We start from the raw sequence: 21,576 nt of genomic DNA, 5'->3' as shown, positions 1-21,576 counted from the left end.
GCTGTGTGGTTCTCCTAAAGGCGAGAAGGCTGTGATGTGCCTTATGGTGAACATGTGTGCGTTAGGCAAGGCAAGCGTTATAGTGCTTTGGCAGTGAGTTCAAGGTTAATCCATAGCACGTATTAAGTAAGACCTCCTTAAGCAGAGACACACAGAAGACAAGGTCATGTGTCCATCACTTGATGAAAGCATTGTGACCAGATGCTCCCAAAACCTAACCACGTGTCTCCTCCCGCTGGAAGGTGACTCGGGGCTCACTAACTCGGTGCCTGGGGCGCCGTTAGAGCACCTCATCACCATGAGGAACAGGAATCGACCGTCTCTCTTTCCGCTCCCTGTTCAGCTTTTCCAGCAAGTGGTTTTCACTCAAAACCTCGAATTCAGCACAGTTCTCCCGTGCACAGCATGTGACCCTCTGACTCACACCTCCCCAGCGACATTCCGGGAGAACCAGGAGTGGAATGTGGCCAGACCTCAGGACCCAGGGGCACGGAGTGGGGGGACTCCCTCTGGACTCCCCACTCCTTCCCCACACGGCTGTCATTCCTCCCTTCCTTTGCGGCGGGGCCTTCCCTGGGCTTCCTGGTCCCGTGGAAGGAGTGCGCTGCGTAGCCATCGGTGTTTCCGTCTCACCACGCCAATCACCAGAGAGACCGTCCGAAGCTCTTCCCAGCTCCCTGTGTGGTGAGAAAGGTAGGGCCCGGGCTGGGTCAGGTGCCGCTACCCTGGATATCCAGCCGAGATGCGCGCGCGCGTGTGCGTGCGTGTGTGGTTCGGAGAAGTGTGACTGCGGCCGCAAGTCTGCGGAAACGCCTCACTCCAGAGCTGCTCTGAGGAGCGGCCGCTACTCCCGTGTGCCCTCACACTTGAATGTGAGTCAGCTGAAGGTAGTGCAAGGAAGATGTCTTCAGCCTGAAGCCGCATCCCGGGGGCTCAACAGGCGCACACAGCTCGTGGCTCCAGGAGAGCCGGGCGCCAGGGCGCCAATTCCCGTGCACGCTGCCACCATCCATCATTCCCCGAAAAGGTCTGTGAGGGGGCAGGCCGGGAAGGGTGTTTCTGGGCACGTCTGCTCCATCTTCTCCGCATACCTGATGAGACAGGCCCAGGCCCCACGGACCCACTGCTTCCTCGGGCACCCGGGCTATTTTTATACCCTTGCGGTTGTCCTGTCAGCCTTTTCCTCCTCGGTCTTCCCCCTCCTCCAAGGGGCTCGACCATTCCTGTGACTTTCAGAAAGTCACACAGTGACTTTCAGTCACTACGTGATGATGGCTCCCAAGCTTACATCTCACTCCTAGACCCTTCCTGAGTGCCCGACCAGACCTGTCCACCTAGTATCTCTGAGTCGGTGTGTCAAAGACCATTGGGCACAAATGTCTCACACCAAGCTCTTGATTTACTACAAATCTCTTCTTCTTCCCAGGCCCCCGTCTCAATAAATGGCATCTCTGTCTGCCCAGTTTGTTTTGCCTGAAACCCTAAAAAAACCCTTGACACCCTCCCCAACTTGGTTCTCGACACCCAATCCATATATCATCTGTGGTCAATTAAAAATTCAAAATACTTCTCTAATTGAGTCACAATTTTATTTTCATTTCTACTACCACAGTCTCCTTCCGCTTTCCTGCTGGCTAACATTTATTCAAATCCCTGTTCCTGCTTCAGCGTCTCCAGGAAATGACCAATGCTTAAGGAATCCCTTTCTGCTGCTGAGGGAAATTCTACTTTTTCATGTCTTCTCACCTCATCCTTTTCCTTCTCACAAATACAATGAATTATTTATTTAATATGTACCATCCCTTCCCTAGTTCGATAAGGGCAGAAAGCAAGGCTATTCTCTTGTTCTTCGAATCTGTTGCATCTGGCGGAGTTCCGGACACGGAACCAGCCACGTATTCACCCCACTTTGGAACCCTTACTTGTGAGCCTGCGAACTACTCCTTCCCCTCTTCTCTGTGGTCCTTTAGCTTCTGTTATTTACCGTCCTTCTCTCGGGGTCTGCTTCGCGGCTCTAAGCATGACTCCAGTCAATGTCACAGGCCTGGCTCTTAAGACAGTTGTGATCTCCTCTTTCAAAATCGGTCTCTCCTTCCTGCCTGCCTAGTGTTCTGGGGAGAACATTCTCATCGTCCAACTCACAGGACTTCCTCTAGGACGTGCCCTGAGCCTGTACTGCTCTCGACGGAGTCAGTAAGACCTCTGAACCCCGTGAACTTTCCTTGCAGCCCCTGTCCATGCAGACAGCACCTTCCAGAACTGGCAGCGCAGAGCCCGCACAACCAGAGGGGGCTTGCACCCCTCCTGTCTCTGACGCCTCATCTGGAGAACTCTGAGGAGCCTTGTAATTTGTATTCCTAGCCCCATCCTTCCTGCAGGCTGCCATTTTCCAAAATGCAGATCTGTTCTGCTGGAAAGGCTCTATCTCACCCTTCTGATTTTGTCAGTGAGGAAACAGGTCCAGAAAGTGGCCGGCCGGCTCACTGAACCCAAGACCTTCTAAAGTTCCGACACACTGTGACACTCGCAACCCCACTGGGCTCAAGAGCCCCCACGGCTTCCTCAGCTCCGCACAAAGGACACCACTTTGCTAGCCATCCACACAAGACTTCGTGCGACCAGCTGCGTTCTGCCTTATCAAACTTACTCCCATCGTGGTTCTTTCCTGCCACGTTACTTTTCGTTCTTTGAAAGGCCCACATTTACCTTATGTGTTTTTTGCGGAAGATCTTTGTTCTTCTTGTTTATGCCCCCTAGAGTATCTATCCCTACTTTTATCCTCTGTGTGGACCTTCCGTTTTGACCCCAAAGCAATCCTGATACATAGTGTGCTTTAATACATTTTGTTGTTCAATGAACTAATGAAATTTAATTTAGTCCGTTTTCCCCATCTAGATGGTGGCTAGATATCCTTTGATAGAAGTCAGGAAATATCCATCATTTTCTGAAGCTTGTACCAAAATGGACAATAACAGCAAACATTCGCTTATTGCGTTCAACTCTCAAAAAGTAGGGATTTTTTTTTTTTTTAACAGTTGGCATTCTAAGCCTGTGATGTACTCACTTGGGGAACCATTTGTTCTTCTGGTCTCCTTGAATGGCCCACACCTCCTGTGCCTTCCCAAAGCGGGCATTGATCCTGATTCTCCCTGACCCAAAGATTGGTGGGTAGAGACTGATGAGAAAGAGAAGGAAAGTAGGAGTCACAGGGAGAAAGGAAAGGCCAGAAGCTATCAGAAGGGAATGAATTTGCAATATGACCTCAACCAGAGACGTGGGGGTAAGAGAACATGACCCAGAATGTGTTCTTAAAAGAGAATCTATATCACAGGAATTATGTAAAATAGAAATTGAATCCAAGAGTAATTTTAATGTTTGGTTCCTGGCCACTGAACCCGGCAGCCCATATCCAACAGTTTAAAATAATTAGAAATTCAAATGGTCTTATTGAAAAATGAAGATTTCTTGGCCCGATTCTGCCCCACTCTCTTCTAATGTGGTCTGCTAAAGAATTTTTATAGATATCTAGAAATGAGCTTTATATAAAAAAGATACAAGTTAACTTGTAATTGAGGACTATAACCTGGACAGCAAGCATGAAGTCTTAAATGAAGCGGTTAGTGGGCTCCTCCATTCCCACTGGTGATGCCTCCCCTGCCCCTGAGGAGACACCCCCCACCCCCAGCCAGGGCTGCATGTCTTAACTTGATCTTTAAAAACAACACAATTTAAGTGGATGTCAATAAAAACCAGTAAATTATAAATATTCTCTCTTCCAGCATATTTGATCAGAGCTGTCAATAAACAAAACCGTATTTCCTGGGAGTTCAGGCGTGAACACTAATCTATGAATTTTGATTTAATATTCTACCAGAGGACTCCAGGAGGATGTGAACAATTTGGACATCTGTTAAGTTATTCTTAGAGTAAAACTGGACGCATGTATACTTCAGGAAATAAGATGATTCAGGTTTCTGCATTAAGATACTGCGTGTATATATGTATAAGTATATTCGGATAACTGTGCATGTGTGTATATATAGTCTGATAACTTGGGTTTTTATGTAAGAATCATGATCTAAAGCTAGCATGATTTTTATATTAAAATCCAAGTTCTCTGAATTAACTACTATGCACAGCATTATTGGATTCCTTCCTGGCCCTCCCCACACTTTGTCTCACACATTAGCTGGTATTTCCGATGGGAAAATTGATTCTTGGCACAGAAAACACGTCTCCACTGCCTTTCCCCAAGCAACCTGAAGCCACTCAGCTAGATGAAGTGGCCGAGTTTCACCCAGCTCAGAGCAGCAGCTGCCTCCGGCAGGACTAAGCTGCGAGGAGAGGCTCAAGTTCTCGTCGGAGCAGAGCTCGCTTTGCCCTTGGTCCCCGCTCCCCCGCCCCGGATCATAATCAAAGTCCTAAGGCTCACAACCCCTCACTGGTCTCCCTGAGCCGGGAGCACCCCTCCCCGGCTGGGCTGCCCCTTGAGAGGGGAAAAGCTTCCAGGGCGGACAAAAGGGAAATGAGTCCCAATGGTACTGATGTCAGGCCCCTAAGGAAGAGACGGGCTGTGAACTGTCCTCCGGGAGGGATGTCAGACCGACTCTATTTTATTAAAAGGCTGGTGGGGAAACAGTCCGAGAGGCACAGCGGCACAGCCGAACAGTGACACTCAAGCCCGGTCCGGCTGCCCAGCCTGGGCACAGGGATGGAGCCAAAACCTGCTGTTAGGGTCAAGGCTCGCGCCCTTCCCACTTCCCAAAACGAAGCCCACAGACGTCATCCCGTCCTGTCACCCCGAAGACTTGTACGTGTTGGTGAAAGTAAGGTCGTAACACCGCACTCCTTTCAAAAGTGCAGTTGGCGACTAAATGACGGAGTAGTTTTGTTCAAAAGCAACATATATTTTTCTCGAAGATAAGAGCCATATTACATTTGCTACAGAAGAATGCGGCGTGTTGCCGATATGACAAAAAATAACCAATCCCGCTTATGAAAGTGTTCTGCCCCACAAGAACGTAGTGAATGAAAGGCATTATTCCAGGTGAGCGAGCCATGCAGAAATGCGGATTTATTAGGGTCTGTTTTGAAATGTAATTTGTACGGCGATCGTTTCTATTCCTCTGATGGCAATGAAACAGATTTATTGGCTACACGTTGGAAGTGCAACAGATAACAGATAACCAAGGGAGACGTTTTAATAAAACACTCAGGAAAGAAGAAAGGAAAGGGAGTGAATATGCCTGCTTCCATTTCAGCGAATAAATAAAGAGCACAGAGAGGGCTTTAACTGAAAACCATCCCGGTTACGGCAGCCTGGAAGGTTTTTTGAAAACTGGGGAGAGCACTCTCATCTTTCACACTTCCACGACGGCGTGAGCGGCACAGGCCACAGTGAAGGGACGCACATTTGGTTTGGGCACCCAAGCCGATGCTTTCACGGTAAACTTGCACGTGGCCGTGAAGGGGACCAGCGGGTCCCTGATCGTGAGGGTGTCTGCTTGGGACATTTCTGACTGTGTTCTGGGATTCTGGGCAACTGAACAAGGCAGGGATTTCCGCACTCACCCCTCCGTGGCGAGAACACTGGGTGCTTCTAGGGAACTTTCACATCATCAATAAGCAATGGCCTTCGTCTCCAAGAGCTGAGAGGGAAGGAGACTGTGAGTGAGGACGGTGGGGAACGTGGTCCATGCTTTGAAGTCCAGGTGTATTTCGACCCTGCACCTGAGCCGTGGGTGGCCCACATCACACACCCCTCACTCAAACTGGTCCTAGTCACTAGGGCCCTAGACTCCCGGGGAAGTCGGCTCTCCTTCTTTTGTTTCCAGGCAGCAAGAAAAGCAGAACTCTCTCCGAGTAGCCCTGGGGCTATCCGGATTTCAGAGTTTCTTTCTCTCTTGAGCCTGGAGAATGATAAATCCCTTCCTACTCCGGGACTCAGTCTCCTTTCCAATAGACACTGGGGAGCCTGGGAGGGAAGAATGAGAAGACCACCGATGCGAACTCAAGGTTTCTAGCGGTGGAGCAAGGCCAGATTTGTGTCCCTGTAACTTGCAGGACAGCCTTCTAAGAATGAGCTCTGCAGATCTGGAGAGAACCACAGACTCCAGACCTGATTTCACTTAGTTCAGAAACAGGAATTCAGAATGGAGAGTGAGGGTACGATTAGGAAGTTACATCAATAAAACTGGGTGATTTTAATACAGGAAAGCTTTTAGGCTATAAATAATTCAGGATGTTTGCCAAATTTAAGTGCCATTATAAATCCACATTTGTCTATCAAAGAGACAGGAGCACGAATGCAAGAGGCATAAAATGGACTGGCATAGTTTGGAGAGGTTGAGATCCATTATTAAGTATGGACCCAATCAAATACTCCATCCGATTTCCAGTTCTGTTACTGTCTCTACGTTCACTGTTCTTACTTTCAACTACCCAAGTCTTTCAACGAACACTAGTTGGAAAGGGTCCCCATGCCGTTTTCCAAAGGAGTTATTTCTGTGGAGGCGTTTTCCAGAAGGAAACAATTCAAATTTCTGCTACAGTTAAAAAACTGCCTCTGGGAGGATTCTAATAATAAACCTTCTGAGAAATTTTTTGGAGACAGGTGTTCAATGAATTTGCTTGCCTCAGCAAGATGCAGAAAAAGACTCAATGACTTACTTTCTAAAGCATCTGTATTATTACGGCATGCTTCTGGAGATAGGCAAGTATTGTCTACCTAGGTAAGTACATAGTGTGTCCCACGGGAAACATGGTTAGGTCTGTGCCTTTGTCCCAGAATCCATAGTTTTCCTTTTTTAATTTATAGTTAAGATGTACATATGAGAAAAGCTTATTTATTGGTTTTTAATATACAAGGTGCTTTCTTTAAAAAAGCAAGCTCCAAGATTGTTTTGTGATTCAAATTTTAAAATAACCTAAATAATCTTCTGAATCTTCCAAGGTCATGTTTCCTGTATTTAATATGTCCCTGAATTTGTCAAAAGATTTTTAAGGGTCTAAATGACTCCACCATGCGTCAGCTCTGGTGTACCTCGTTGTAGACACGGAATAAACCGTTTGATGTATTGACACAGAGACGTGAAGCGTATGTGCGCACGTGTACGTATGTGTATGGATTCTCTGACACTATTATTGGCTGCAATCCTATATTCTGGCCTATAGACGTTGACAATATACCTTGCTACTCGCCACGGCTAACCAAGCTGGGTTGAAACTCAGCAACCACTTGTATTCATTGCTTTGCAGGCTAGTAGTTAAGTTCGGCTGCTGGGAGGAAAGGGGTCTCTCGCCACGCCCTCCTCAAACTAAGGATTCATTCGCGCTCAGTGTGTGTGCACACCCCTTTATCGAGGCGGCCGTGAGCTGCAGACACAGTCACAGCGCTCGTGATGGTCCAGCTGGATGTCGACGAGAGCCATGTGCTTCGCTCTGCCCCTCCTCTTGAAATGGCCCGGCTCAAACTTCAACACCTAGGACCAGAAGCACAGTTCCTGTTAGAAAGCCCGGAGGGTTTAGCACAACCGGATGCCCCTTCTGCTCTTTATGACAACTGGTTCCCAACCCTTTGAGAAGCCAATAAGAACTATGCGCTTGCGATGATGACGCTCTCACGTTAATATTTTTACAATCGTCAACTTCCCGATGCGGACGGCGTGGTCCCCTGATCACAGGGTCACGCCACCAGCATCACCAGCCCGCGGCACCAGGATGAGCTCAGGGGTCCTGGTGGACACTTACAACAGCTTTCCAAGGGCCCGTTTTGTGCCAAGCGCTGCTCCAAACACTGTTATATTCTTCGAACAGAGCGTATGTTACGGATGAATGCAATACCGAGTATTGGTTACTTCTGGAGACAGAACAACGGGTAGTGTCATGAACGTGAATACGCCCGTGTGGCTAAATGTTCAATGTAATGCCCTGATGTAGTGCCTGACGAAGGTCCGTAGTGGCCATAATTAGGTGAAAATGCGTGTATGTCCTTATCCGTTTGTTAAAATGCAATACCTTTTGCAATTTAAAACAGACCAGCTCCACTAGAATTTTTCGACCTCAATACTATATCGATACAGCTGTTCTTCATAAAGCATATCCTTAATATTTAAGTTAATAAGTTGATTGGAATGACGTGGATAGGGCTGGGAGCATCGTGCTAAGGGAAGTTAGAGAAAGACAAATACCAAATGATTGCACTCAAATGTGGAATTTAAGAAACAAAGCAGATGAGCAGAGTGGGGAAAGAGAAAGAGGCAAACCAAGAAAGAGACTGAGCTACAGAGAACACAGTGCTGGTCACCAGAGGGGAGGCTGGTGGGCGGCAGGGAACAGGGGACGGGGCTGTGGGAGGGCAGCTGTCTGATGAGCACCGGGCGGGGAGGGAAGTGCTGAATCACTGTGTTGTACCAGAAACTAGTATCATGCAGTGTGTTAACACACTGGAATTCAAATAAAAACTTAAAAAAATCTAAGGTGAAGCATAATTTTAGTATATTTACATGGAAGCTAACTTCTTCCCTGCAGTGGCCTTTGCAGAAATCAAACATTACTCGTCTCAGACACGGTGCCTTGGAAACCATATACGCGCTCCCACAGACACGATCTGGTCAGTCTGCTTCTCCTCTGTATGCTCTCAGACTCCTGTCCGCCGTCAGTTCGGATTTTTTTCCATTTTCCTTTCGGACTCTGAACTCCAGCAGGCGCTACCATACAACGATATCGTATTTATAGTTTTCCAAGGATGAGCACAGACACATTATTTCTCTTTCCCTCCGACAAACCTTTCACATAGTAGAGGACGCGTCCTTATCCCCATTTTATGGACGGGGGACTGAGATCCTCAAGGAGGCCACGTGCCTCGTGCGGGGTCTTCTGGTCACTGGGACTCGTGCACTGGGCTGTCCGCTAGGGTCCTAGCACCCCGGCACCCATGCCCTTTGATGTGCCCGTGATTTCCTTGTGTCTCCAAGGGCTGTCGGGCGCCACATGGGAGCTGGAGCGGGGACGTGCCTGGCATACGCTGGTCCCAGGTGAAGGCTACGTGTGGCAAAACCTGGCTTTGGCCTCTGTGGGACTTTTCATGGTACTCCTCCGCTTCTTGACCAGGAACTCCTTCTCAGCCGTTTGCTCGTCCTCACGTCGTTACCTGCTTGGAGCCATGAACGGACCCAAACCCTTGGCTAGGAAAAGCGGGTGCAGAGTACTCATCGTTTGTCCCCCCGTACGAAGCCAGGCTGGGCCATGGGGGCCCCAGGGAGGAGGAGAACAGATCAGCTCGTTTCTTCCACGTTCAGTCAAGCTACGGAGTCAGCACTCGGCGAATACAGAGGGGGGACACGGATTCCCACCTGCAGCAGAGCTCCCAATGGATGCTGATGAGCACACGGTGGGGGGAGGTGGGGGACCCATGAGCACGGGGCAAGAGGGGACCCGGCGAGAGCTCATGCCAGAGGCACAAACACTCCAAACTATCTGCTGTTGGTAAACTTAGTCCAAATGGCCGTTCTCAGAGCTAATTCTGTTGTTCTCTTTCCCTCCTGCGACTCGGCTACTCCGACAGTCTGTCGCGTGGTTCCACCCGATTTATCTTGTGTCCTAGTTTGGATCAAAGCGCTTCGAGGGCGAGGGCAGCGGAAACTACGACTCACGGTATTGATGCCACACGCTGTCATAAGGGGCTATTTTGCAAATATTATTTGGATTTCTCTGCAACATATTAGTACTTTTCTAATTTTCATACGTGAGGAAAGAGAGAGGTTAAGCTACTTGCCCAGAGTTACGGAGCTGGCAGTGGGACTTGACCCCACGTGGCTGAGCTCGCCTATGCCATGGGAACTCACGTGTGGACGGCTCGGAGCATGCTGTGCGCACAGCGCGGGTGAAGCAGCAGCCCGGGCTGGGGGAGGCGCCATCGCAGACGTGAACGCTCCTGCTCTCTCCTTTTCACCTCCCCCCTGCACCTCCAACAAACACAGGGGCCAGACACACAAGCCAGAAAATAAAGCAGGGGCCAAAAACAGTGCCCCACAGTTTTGGAAAATTTGAACTGCTAAGAGCAGAATCACAGTGGTATCTGCCTCCCGTGTGTGGCCGCCATGTGTTCGCCTGCTGGGAACTCGAGGGGAAACGAAGATATTGCTTAAGTAAAAAACAAAAAAAAAACAAAAACAAACCAAAAAGACACCCCCCCCCCAAAAAAACCCCACCCAGCCACAGTGGTTGCAGAATGTCTGACGTTTTGGGCACTGAATGGCCCCTCCCGTGACCGCCCAGCAAGCACAGCTGAGCTCTGCCCGGTGGCGCGCTTGGAAGGCGTTACAGGTTCGAGTCCCACAGCTCTGCCGAGAACTTCTCCAATGTGCATTAGTCGCTATTGTGCAAGACTCTGCGTTAACCAGACTGGGGCATCTGCCGATGGAGGGGAGGGAAATGAGTCCAAGACGATGAGCGTCTGAAGAATATAAGACTGCCACGAGAACCTAATGAGTGGTGATGAGCGGCCCCTGGACTCGCGGGGCTCTTTGCTTTCTCATTTGACGGCCAACAGAAGAGCGTGGCGATGGCGTGAGCACAGAGCCCAGGTGGTTCTTCTGACCGGTCTCTTGATGGTTCAGGGATTTTCCCTGTATTTCATATTAAGCAACGTGAGCATGGTATGTATGTGTTTTGCTGATAAGAAGAGAAAAAATGAATTGGCAGACACTTTCCCAGACAAGACCGGAAAGCGCTGTTTGAACGAAGGGGAAATCGGACTGCTTTCCCGGCTGATCACAGCGCTGATGTTCAAAGCTTTCAGACCATGTAATAGTCTGAGGTTCAGGTATGCAGCCCTGAGAGGAGGAAGAAAGCAAAACTGACTTGAGAGAGCATGGAACGTTGAAAGAGAAACGAAAAGCTTTTATCAGGGAAGGCAAACTGGCTGTTATAGGTTATCTGGTCACTTTTAAAGGGAAGGAAGCACTGAATGAATTTCAGCCGCCAAAGGACACATACTAATAAGACCATCCCAAAATGCTTTCCTGTTTTCCGAGCTAGGGCTCACAGCTGCGAGCGCACCCCAGAATAAAAACCCACCGACGACCCGCCAGCCATTTCTTACTACCTGTGGGGGAAACCCTGAGCCCTCTCCACCACCTGGAAAACCACACGAGTCCAGGCAAAGTTGACTTGGACTGACTGGAGAAGGACTAAGCCGGGTGGTGGCTTGCGCAACGCTACACAAAGTCAAAGATGCTCCGTCTGCAAATTAGCACATCACGAAAGATTTTTCACTTCAGTTACTCGCCTCGTTGCCAATAATCCACTGAATGAATCATTGCCATAAAGCTATTCCACTAATAAAACAAGACTAGGCAGAAAAGCTATCTGCTGAGTTGGGTTCTTCTTTATTGGAAATATTAAAAAAAAACGGTTATTGCCTTTAATAGTTCTCAGATTAATGGCTGACATAGGAACACAAACACATATTTCAGGACAAATGCATTGTATGAGCTGGAACCATTAAGAGTTTATTTAAAATTCTTCCGAACTTCTAAAGCAGGCTGTACTCCACACACATAGCTTCGGATCTTTGAAAAAATAAAAAAAAAAGCTTCCTATTTTTGCTTCCCTTTTGAGCTTTTCCATGCTTCTAGACTTCATGAAAAATGTGCAAAGAGTTTGGATTTTTAAGGGCTGCTAGACCATTTCTCTGAAACCTAAGTGATTATGAACGAAAACATCTCAAGAAGGGATAACCCATTCTGTTCTGCCTGGGTGATTACCGAGCTTGCGGGCAGCAGTCCCAGCAGACCTGGAGCCTCGCCGCAGAAGGACTGACTGCACGTGGTAAGACAGGGTACTAGTAAGAAAGATACCGACGACAGAGTTTAGGAGCGATTCCCTGGCTGACGAAGTCTGCAGGTGACCAAAGACTGGGATTGTGGTCAGGGCCCATAAAACGCTCATGAATACTGAAACTCTGATCTTGCTCTCTGCAGACATTACGTTTTCTGGGAGCACACGGGGGCTCCTGCGGGGGCGCACTCAGCTGCAGCCCAGCCTTGAAAGAGCGAAGCAGTTCCCTAATTTCGACAGCACCTTAGAGGGCTCATGTCTACCCACTCCAGAACGTAATGGAAGGCTAACTGGGCACCGCATTCAGAGTGCAGAATTGGCATGGAGGACCATCCATGTCACAGATGGTCTTGTCTACCTGAGGGGGAGCACGACCCAAGGCAGGTGTGCGAAGCGATGGCAGGAATCTAGGTCTACAAGGGAAGGAATGTGCACATTCGGTTGTAGTGAAAGGCAGGGTCCATTCACTCGGGGAGCCATCGAGGCTGCAGGGAAGCCAGACCTCTCAGAAAACCCCACGACATCTCTTCTGGACTTTCCAGTCTTCTGCCCTCGCATTTGTCCAGTCACCCCATGAGCCAAGTGTCGGCATCATCACCGATGCGCAAGTGAACTTTTCCATCAACGTTAACTGCTGATGGTCCGATCCTATCGTCACTCCTTTACCTTGACCTAGCACGGCCACCCCCAATTTGCTTCTATTCCTTGTGTAAGGTAAGGTAGGGTTGGGGGGTAGGATGGTGTAATGGTTAATGGACGCCGTGTCATCCCCGGTCTTCCTGGGAACCCCAAATTGGGGGTCATTGTGGGGATGAACTGAGGAACTCCTAGGCCCCTAGGCTGCCTTCCACACGGCAAAGCTGGAACCAGGGGCCACATCTTCCTTCTGGTCAGACAGTGTTTTGTTCTATTGCCCTGTCTCATTGCAAACACAGGAAAAGCCCCCGGGAGCATGGTCTCACAGTCTCACCCAAAGAGACAGAAAGAGGATGAAGCAGGGAGACTCTCCTTACTCTAGAAATGCTATTTCCAGAGGAAGGAACCAAATTTTCTTGACTTTTGTTATGGTTGGTAGAATCATAACCCCAAATCTCACTGCTTTTGCCACAGAGTAGAAACTCTTCACAAACTCATTTTGTTTCCTGTCTCCTTGATCTCAATTTCCAATTTTAGCTAAACTTGTTTCGTACCAGATGCTTAAAACATGTAAAAACCTAAAAGTATGATTATTTTATCCCAAGTCGGAAGTTCAACAGTTTAAAACCTCTAATTAATCTTTTTTCATATATAAACTTGTACTTACATGTGCTGACTCTTAAGCTATTAATAGGAAGTAGATTTTTAATATAAAATTCTAGAGCAAAATAAAAAGAATCTACTAGTTATTATTTTTTTCCATTTGGTCCAGAAACAGAGATGGGTCTAGGCTGTGTTTTTCTATAGGGCAACCACCAGCCATGTGTAGCTATCTGCATTTACATAAGTTAAAATCACACAGAATTCAAAGTCCGATCTCCCGTTTGTGTCCGGTCCATGTCAAGTGCCAACTAGCCACATGTCACCGGCGACTGCTGTATTGGGAGGGGCAGGTAGGGAATGCTCCCTTCACTGTAGAAAGTTCTACTCGACACGATGGACGGTTACAGCAGCACTGCGACAAAATCACGAGAGGAGAGACAGAGAAATTAACTCTGATCTTTCTCTCTCTGCTGTTTCGTGAGTTTTTGGCTGTTGCCTGAATGTCCACAGACAGGGAACCAGAGGATGACAAACCGCTGAGACGAACTTACAAGGTAACCTTATTCCTAGAGAAGATCCTACTCCTTCATGGCACATTATGAAGGCAAGATGGGACCTGAAATAACAGCACCTACCAGATTGTTCTCTGGAAACTTCCTTTTGAAAACTCACTACCCCAAAGTCACTTTTGTATCCTATGCATTCCAAGAGGCTGCAAAGAACTAGTATTAGCAAACCGGGAACATGCCTTAAAGGATACCTACAAGCTTTGGAGAACAGGAAATCATAAAGAAGGTAACACTGTGTCCCACAGGGAAAAACCACTCAAATCCCTGCTTGGGAAATAGCATGACCCAAGAAAGGAACAATTATCCGAGCTTCATTAGGAGCTTTATAATTTTTCCCATTTTATGCCTTAAACGCCAAGTGCTGAAATATTTGTGCAGAGTCACACAGGCCTGCTTATGTGACAAGTTCCAGTTCCCCTTAAGGGTGCTCACGGCCCATGGAAACTCATTTCACATCTCATCAGTTACAAGCAGCAGCTGGGGAAACTGATTTCTCTGTCTCTGGGTTAGAGCACAGACACAGAATAGAACAAAGAACCAGGATTTTTTCCCTAATGAGTCAGGCTCAAGCCACCCCCACTGCTGGAAAGGGAACAAGCAAGCCTCTACCCTTTCCTGGGGAAACTCAGCAGAGGGATCACTGTGACACGTTGCAAGGTATTTTAGGAGCCGGGGGTCAAGGAGCCAGGCATGTTTGTGTCAGGTATGCGGCGGCTGAGAGAGTGATCGATGTTGTTTTGTCCCTTTGTCCACAGCCTGGCAGAGTGACTTTGTGCAGAGCTCCGCAGACCCCAGAAGTAAAAATACTATGCTACAATGTTTCAAAGAGCTGCTTCAGAGAGCAGCTTCAAAAAGTTGCTGGCATCTCAGACCTGCTCCTGTGATGAGCAGAGATCAAGGGCTTCCCTTTCTAGATATTAATTGTGAACAGAAATTTACAGGTAACCGCTCGGGTGGGCAGACAGAGACAAGAAAAGAAGCAAGAAAAGGACCCTTCAGAGTTCTTTAGCATTCAGTCTGGGATGTGAGGGTTTAAAAAAAAATTTTTTTTAAAGGGCTGGTGTGCACGTTCAACTCTGCCATTTCTGCAATAAACATAAAAAATGAAGCTGTAACTTCGAACTGAGTGGAGTCCAGAGGAAAATAGAGCACTCTACAGATAGATCAAAGGCCTGTACTTAACTGTTTTTCCTCCGCATTTATGCCTAGGTAGTGATCTTGTCATTTACTAGATGATTTTAATTCTAGCCTGATTGCTGCATTCGGCACTGATCCTCAGGGTCTGACTAAACATTACAAAATTCAGGTTCTTAGATGCAAAGGACAGCACCCAATCTAGAGTTCATTGGGTCATACAAAAATAAAACACAATGAATGCAGACTATAGCATTCTCTGGACAGGAGAACTTTTTTTTTGTTCCCCTTGAAAACTGCAGGGTGGAGTAAGAAATTCTTATGACTAAGAAAATAAGCTCTATGGAAGTCTAAAATAATGTGTTTCTCCCATGTGAGATACGCCTGGTCCCTGTGGCATTTAATTTCCTACACTTCCCAAGTTGGAAATACCAGTTATGACGTCTCTGTTTTCATTTAGCTCCCGTCACCTCCTTAAACTTGTTTGTATTGTCTTGTTTTCAGGACTAAAAAAAGAAAAAAAAACTTTTAAAAGCTGGAGGTTTTATTTAGGGGTCACATTTTACTCCTTTGTTTTGGTGGATGCAAGAGGAAAAGCAACGCAAACAATCATTTCTAATGATAATGTCTGCTTCATTGTTTAGATTATATTCTTAGACACATTTCGGTATGATGTTTCACATCTTACAAAAGGCATTCCATATGCACTATTTTATTCGAGCCCCAGAACCACTCTATAGGTGATTATCTGTTATAATGTCTTAGTTCCATTTCACATATGTGAAAACTGAGTCTCCATATTTGTGACTTGGAAATGCTCCCACGATTGAGAAGTAACAGCCGCTGCCAAGGTCAGGAACAGCTCTGAGCTCCCCTTAAATCCTTTAATGCTCAATAAAGTTCTATGCGTTCAAAAAGGAAAGGAAATCATAAGAACACAGAGTCAGGCACACAGGGTTCGCAGAACTCTGTTCTCCCTAAATTTTACTTCCTCTTTTATTTTCATATGTACTTTTGTTTAGTTTTGCCTACTTGCACAGCTGATTGCCCAGGTAGCAGTCAGCAGTCTTTAGGGAAAATTGGTACTATTAGAAGAAAAACAATATCCTATTTAGAGAATTAAAAAGTCTCTCTAAACATCTTCTGTCAATTTACATCTTGCTGTCTTGACTCTCCTAAATTTCTCAAGGACTTGACTGCATTCAAGTTTGGCCCTTTGAATTTTCTTAAAGTGACCTAAATTTTGCCGTGACAGCCTTTACAAATGCCACCATGTTACTACAAAGAGGTCACGTGAGCTCTGAATCACCGCATCACACCTTTGATCATATAAATAAACAAGGATGTTGTCCCACTTTATGATGATTAGAAAACAGAGTCCAAGGGCACCTGGGTGGCTCAGTCGGTAAGGTGTCTGCCTTCGGCTCATTCATGATCTTGGGGTCTTGGGATCAAGCCTGCCATGGGGTACCCCACTCAGTAGGGAGTACCCCTACTCCCTTTGAACCCTACTCTCCCTTTGAACCTCCCCCCCCACCTCTCTGCTTTTGCTTTCTCTGAAATGAATAAATAAATGAAATCTTTAAAAAAGAATAGAGAAAAGAGTCCGTCTTTCAGGATGTACTTAGCCCCTCTAGGGCTTTTGGCTTGGTAAGTTTAGCTCATGTATAATTTCAGCTCCCAATCATCCTTCCAGCTGGCTGCCTTTGTGCAGTGAACAACTAGAACAACTGTAACCCATGGCCCGGTCGTCCAGCACCCTACCCTAACATTTCCATCTGCAAAGAGCTCATGCGAGTTTGAGAAGGACATACCTCATGATACTTTTTCACAGTCTTCCCAGAACTGCACGTGCAGGATTTCCAGTTCACGGTCCCACAGCCACAGTTGCCCCCGCAGCGCTGCACGAGGAGGCAGCGGGGAAAGAAGACCACGTGCGTCAGCTTCAGCTCCTCTCTTAGGTTGACGGAGTAATTCCTGGGAGTGCAGCTGTAGCGCCTGACATCATCATTGAGCCTGTCCAGGTCGACTGTAAGAAACACACGCAGGTGTGAGCCAGCGCCTGACCCGAAGCAAAAACTCCCAGCACGGGTTTTTGGGAAGCGCATGGGAAGATACTGTGAGAATGACCTTAATGCAGGCATTGAACCTGTCCTTGGGATCTCATTTATTAACTTCACATGCACGGTGGACAGTCTGATTTTCCTTCGATGCTATCTGCTCTTCCAAAAATAATAATAATAATAATAAATCAGATAACTTAATAAATTATATATAATAAATATTAATACCATGTGTATTAGAAAAAAGTGACCATGTTAATAAAAGTATTCATTTGCTTGAAAAGAAAAAAAGAACAACAACAAAGAAAAAACAAGACTCAAAAACACGGCTCAATCTTTATCTTGGTTCTATTTCCTTATACTTTTTTTAATATAAAAAAAGAATTCCAAGGAAAGAAAATGAAATGTTCAGCAATTTAAAATAACTGCTTTTATCTTAAAAACAAAAACAAAAACAACAAAAGACATGGTCTCTCCATTCTCAATAAAACCTGAACTCTAAACCATGATTTAAATATAATTTGAAATCTATCAGGGGTGCATTAGGGACAACGACTCTATTATGCTTGGCTGGTGATACAGTTTTACAGGGAAGTATGAAGAAGAAAAGGTTTTAATTTCATTTTGACTCCAAAGTCAACCAAAATGTCCATGAAGCTAGCATTCTGGGGATGGGGATTGAGGCGTATTTGTGCACTGGGTCCTAGAGGGCAGCAGCGCAGAGAGGGCAAGGGCTGGGCTCTGCCCCAAAGCCGTAGCCGCCTTCCTCCCGAGAGCTGGAAAGGCACCCAGCTGCTTCCAACCTCTGTTTCCTCATCTAGGAAATGTCAACAGCAGAACTTTACCTGTTCCACAGCAATATCGAAGGCGGACTCTAGCGTGCCTGGCACGCAGTCAATGCTGATTAGGATTATTCATTGTGATTCATTTTGATCTTTCCTCCATCTTTCCCTTTCAAGTCAAATGGTTAGAAAAAAAATCCAGGCCTTTCTCTGGTTCTCTCTGTTGGTCATGACTCTGGGTCAGTGATGGCCAAGGGGGTATGGTTACTGGGACTTCTGTGAATTAAGAGCATCACCCGCAATTTTCAAATTCTAGTCACAGTATGTCCTTGAATTAAATTTGTGTTACTGTGTTTACACAGGTTCCATTCAGTGTTCTGCAAAAGCCAGCTAATCCTCTGTGCACTTGGGGGACATGCCCTCCGACCACGCCCTAGAGGGCCCGGGAGGAATCCCACAAAGGCGAGGCAGACCCAAGCACCACGCTGCCTCTGCACTCCAGCCCCTGTGAGCGTCTTAGTCTTAAACCCAAGCTGGCTGAGAAGCGGCGAGCACGCTCTTCTGGGGTCGAAGGCAGAGGCTAGGGAGGCTGTCAGGAGAACGTAGGTGAGGGAAACCCAAAACAAGGGAGGCTCACGGGGAGGAGGGGTCCCCTTCACACCACGAAGTCAGCGGAAGGTCTGGCCGTATGGGCAGACGACCCCCTGACTAAGGACTTAACGGCAGTTGGGTTGATGCCCTGACCTGAGAGCCTTTCCATAGGAGCGACTGGGCTTTGATTCTCAAGAGCAGGGAATCCCCCCCACCCCCAACCCCGCCAGCTTCCCTATGCTGAGCCTACGATGCCGGGGGGGGGGGGGGGGGGCAGCTGAAGAAATGCTGAGTAACTTCTGTGCACCATGTATGGCTGCTTTTTTCCTTCCTTTGTAAAGACGTGTCCTAAGTTTAGCTATAATCGATCCAGATTTAAATCGAGTGAACTGTGTCTTGGGAAAGGAACTGTTTTACTGCTGCTAAAGCCCTGGAAGTAACCGCCGGCAAAGCAGGAAGGATTACGTAAATACATTAGGAAGCGCCGCCGTCCTCCATTCCAAGTGTCACCTTGAGACAAACAGTGATGCTGGCTGGCACAGTGCCACACCATGGACAGGCCCGCGGCTGCAGCGGCCGAGTATGGTAATGGGGGTCTGTCTGGTCTACCCCCGAGCAGTCAACAGGTGCTGTTCGCGAGGAGAAGGGGTTGGGGTGTGGGAAGGTAGAGGGGGACAGGCAGGATGGCGCCTGCCAAGGGTTTCCAGGTCAGCCCCCCCGAGGCACCTTCTACCCATCACTGCACTTCACTGTCCTCCCACCCTGTTTAGGCGAACGGGAAATGGGACACTGGGTGTTGCAGCTCTTCCCCCTTTTGCCCCAGCTTCTGGCACATCTAGGAGAACGGGGGCATGGCTGTCCCCGAAAGCCAAAGGAAGAAAAGCTCCCTGGTGCTGCAGGAGGTCTGGGGCGGGAACAGGTGCAGCCTCTCCCTGGGACAGCCCAGAGCCCCGAGACAGCATGTCTCCCCCCGGGACGTAGCTAAACCTCAAGATGCCCTCAGCAAACCGGGGAGAGGCACGTCCTCCTGCCTCGTCTGGAAGCAGAACTCTTCACATCACGTAAGTGCTTTACTGACCAGCGCTGGTCCCCTCTGTTCCCTGCCCACCAGGAAGAGATGCAGGACGCCGTCCATTCTAGCATCGGGTCACCGATGTGACCGCTTCGGCCGTGGCCCGGGCTGACTCCCTAGTATCCAGCTGCCCTGCGTCTCCAGGGACTGAAACCACCAAGGCACTCGATATAGAACTTGGCATAAAACTTCTGAGCGGATGCAGACAGCTGCAGGCGTGACTGCCGGCGTTCTGCAGGGGGAACTGAGCTCCCCGTCAAAGGGGACGGGTGAGGTGGCACAGGACGCCGGGCAGCAGGCGGAGTGGTGAGCAAACTTCGGGGCCTCCCCGGATGGGGGCTCGGCTTGAGCCTCAAGAGGGAGATTCAGGGAGAAGGCTGTGCTTTCCATTCCTGCTTCGGTCTCCAGACAGGAACAGGACAGGGCAGCAAGGAAGTCCCCAATGTAATTCAAGGGCCCAGGAATTTCCTCGATTTTCCCTTGTTTCACGCTGGAGGATGTAATGTTGTAAACCCTCTCTTGCTGTCCTTTTGAGTTTGAGTCTTGTCTTTCCACAGATCTTCGACATGAGTTTTCCGGGCTGGGCACTGACAATCTGTTTGAAGGGCCGAGAAGGGGCCACCGTGCTCAGAGGCTTTCCCTGGACAGATTAGTCCAATGTGGGGCCCTGCACAGGGCAGCGGGAGAGCCCCTCTTCTCATAGCCCTGGCATCAAACACAGGTCCTTTGCAGGAGATCCTTGTGCTGTGCTGAGTTCTGGGGTTCGAGCACTGGGTGGGGACGTGTGAAGCAGGAGATCGCATTCCGTCTCCGGCCCACTGAGGCTCCAGTGTGGGAGGACAGGATGGAGAGTCTGCCTGGTCTGGATGATCCCAGCCACCCAGGCTAGAGTCTGAATCCAGGCTTTCTCCTGCCTCTGCATGCTTCTGGCTGTGGTCTGAGGATCTGAAGGCGGGCGGGAACGGGGGGATTGCAGGGGCAACAAGCAGCTTCCATGAACCACGCTGGGGTCTCCCCACCAGAGGACCCTTCGCTGTCCCAAGGACCAGGTCTCCCAGGTCTGTGACAGACCGTGACCTGCCATTTTCAAGATGTTGCCAGTGACGTACCCCTAAGCCCATGCACCCCGAGCACACACACTCATTTACTGGGTTCTGCTGGAGAGGTATGCCAGAACCTGGCGTAGAGCCTAACCACCTAGAGCCTACTTTCTTCTTTGGCATCGAACAACATAATGAGTTTCTCCTCCGCCCCCAAACTGAAGGAGCCACGTCTACGCCCGATCTGCATCTGAAGAAGAAATGAAGACAAGCACCTTCTTGCCCTCGCCAGCCTGTGGTCTTAGTCGTGAAAACCGGTCGCAAGCCTATGCAGAGAGCTGAACGGATTGATGACAAAAGTCTGTCTTCAGAGGGAACCCTGAAGACAGGGGTCTTGACGACCGTTGCTGGGGTCCTGACGACCGTTTTTGCAGGACAGATGCAGCCGGGATAGGCACACCTCCCTCGCTGTGTCACGTCTCACTTCACCACATTTGCAGATGCTTGTAGACACTGCCCTTTTTCACAAAGTGGAGGTTTGTACAACTTGAGTTGTACAAATCAGCATTTGTCCCCTTTGTCGCATGTTGAGAAATCTCACAATATTTCAGACTTTTCCCTTATTATGGTATCTGTTACAGTGATCTGTGATCAGTGATTGGGGCTCACTCAAAGCTCAGGTGACGGGTAAGCATTTTTAGTACTAAAGCCTTTTTAACCAAGCTATGGACACTGTTTCTTCCGACATACTGCGATTGCACACCTGGAGGATGACAGCACGGTGTAAAAACAACTTTTCTATGTGCCGGGAAACCACAGCGTTCCTCTGACCTGCTCCCTTGCGGTATCTGCTTTCTTCCCGTGGTCCCCTCGGGCTGGAACCGAGTAGGCAGTGTCTCCGATGTGTGCCTGCGGGAGGACCCACGGGCTGGGCACACAGCGTGAGCACCAACGGCTCACGATAACATTAACAGTCCTTTTGTAAGTCGATCATTTCAAGTTTTTTTGGTGAATATAAAAATTTGCTGCGAAACAAAATAATGGCCTCCTTCTGAGTGTAGGAAAGCGCCGTTTTTTTATTTCTGTTTTTGATTTTTTCTCTCTACGCAGGTTTAATTTGTGCTTGTTTTGCTTAACAGGAAGATGATTCCCTTGGGTCAGCCCCTGGGTGTCAAGTTGATCGGCGGCTTTCGCCGTGCTGGTCTTCCAGCCGTCGCCACTTGGCTGTGTGTGTGACCAGGCTTC

At 48.3% G+C, this 21,576-nt stretch overlaps 1 protein-coding gene across 2 annotated transcripts in view; it reads right to left on the bottom strand.

Annotated features, from left to right (window-relative positions):
• Positions 1-5,048: 5,048 nt before the first annotated feature.
• PDGFD (platelet derived growth factor D) overlaps positions 5,049-21,576 on the bottom strand; it is a 218,029-nt gene continuing 201,501 nt past the window's right edge. For both annotated transcript variants that reach the window (XM_046017821.1, XM_046017822.1), the window contains exons 6-7: positions 16,598-16,812; positions 5,049-7,481 (exon numbers count right to left, since the gene is read on the bottom strand). In XM_046017821.1, coding sequence (XP_045873777.1) covers positions 7,356-7,481; positions 16,598-16,812 — 341 coding nt within the window. In that variant the 3' untranslated portion in view covers positions 5,049-7,355. The remainder of the gene's footprint in view (positions 7,482-16,597; positions 16,813-21,576) is intronic.

This window comes from Meles meles, chromosome 8 (assembly GCF_922984935.1).
Source record: "Meles meles chromosome 8, mMelMel3.1 paternal haplotype, whole genome shotgun sequence".
Classification (NCBI taxonomy): Eukaryota; Metazoa; Chordata; class Mammalia; order Carnivora; family Mustelidae; genus Meles; species Meles meles.
The sequence above is the reverse complement of the archived record's forward strand: the minus strand, read 5'-3'. Positions and strand labels throughout refer to the sequence as shown.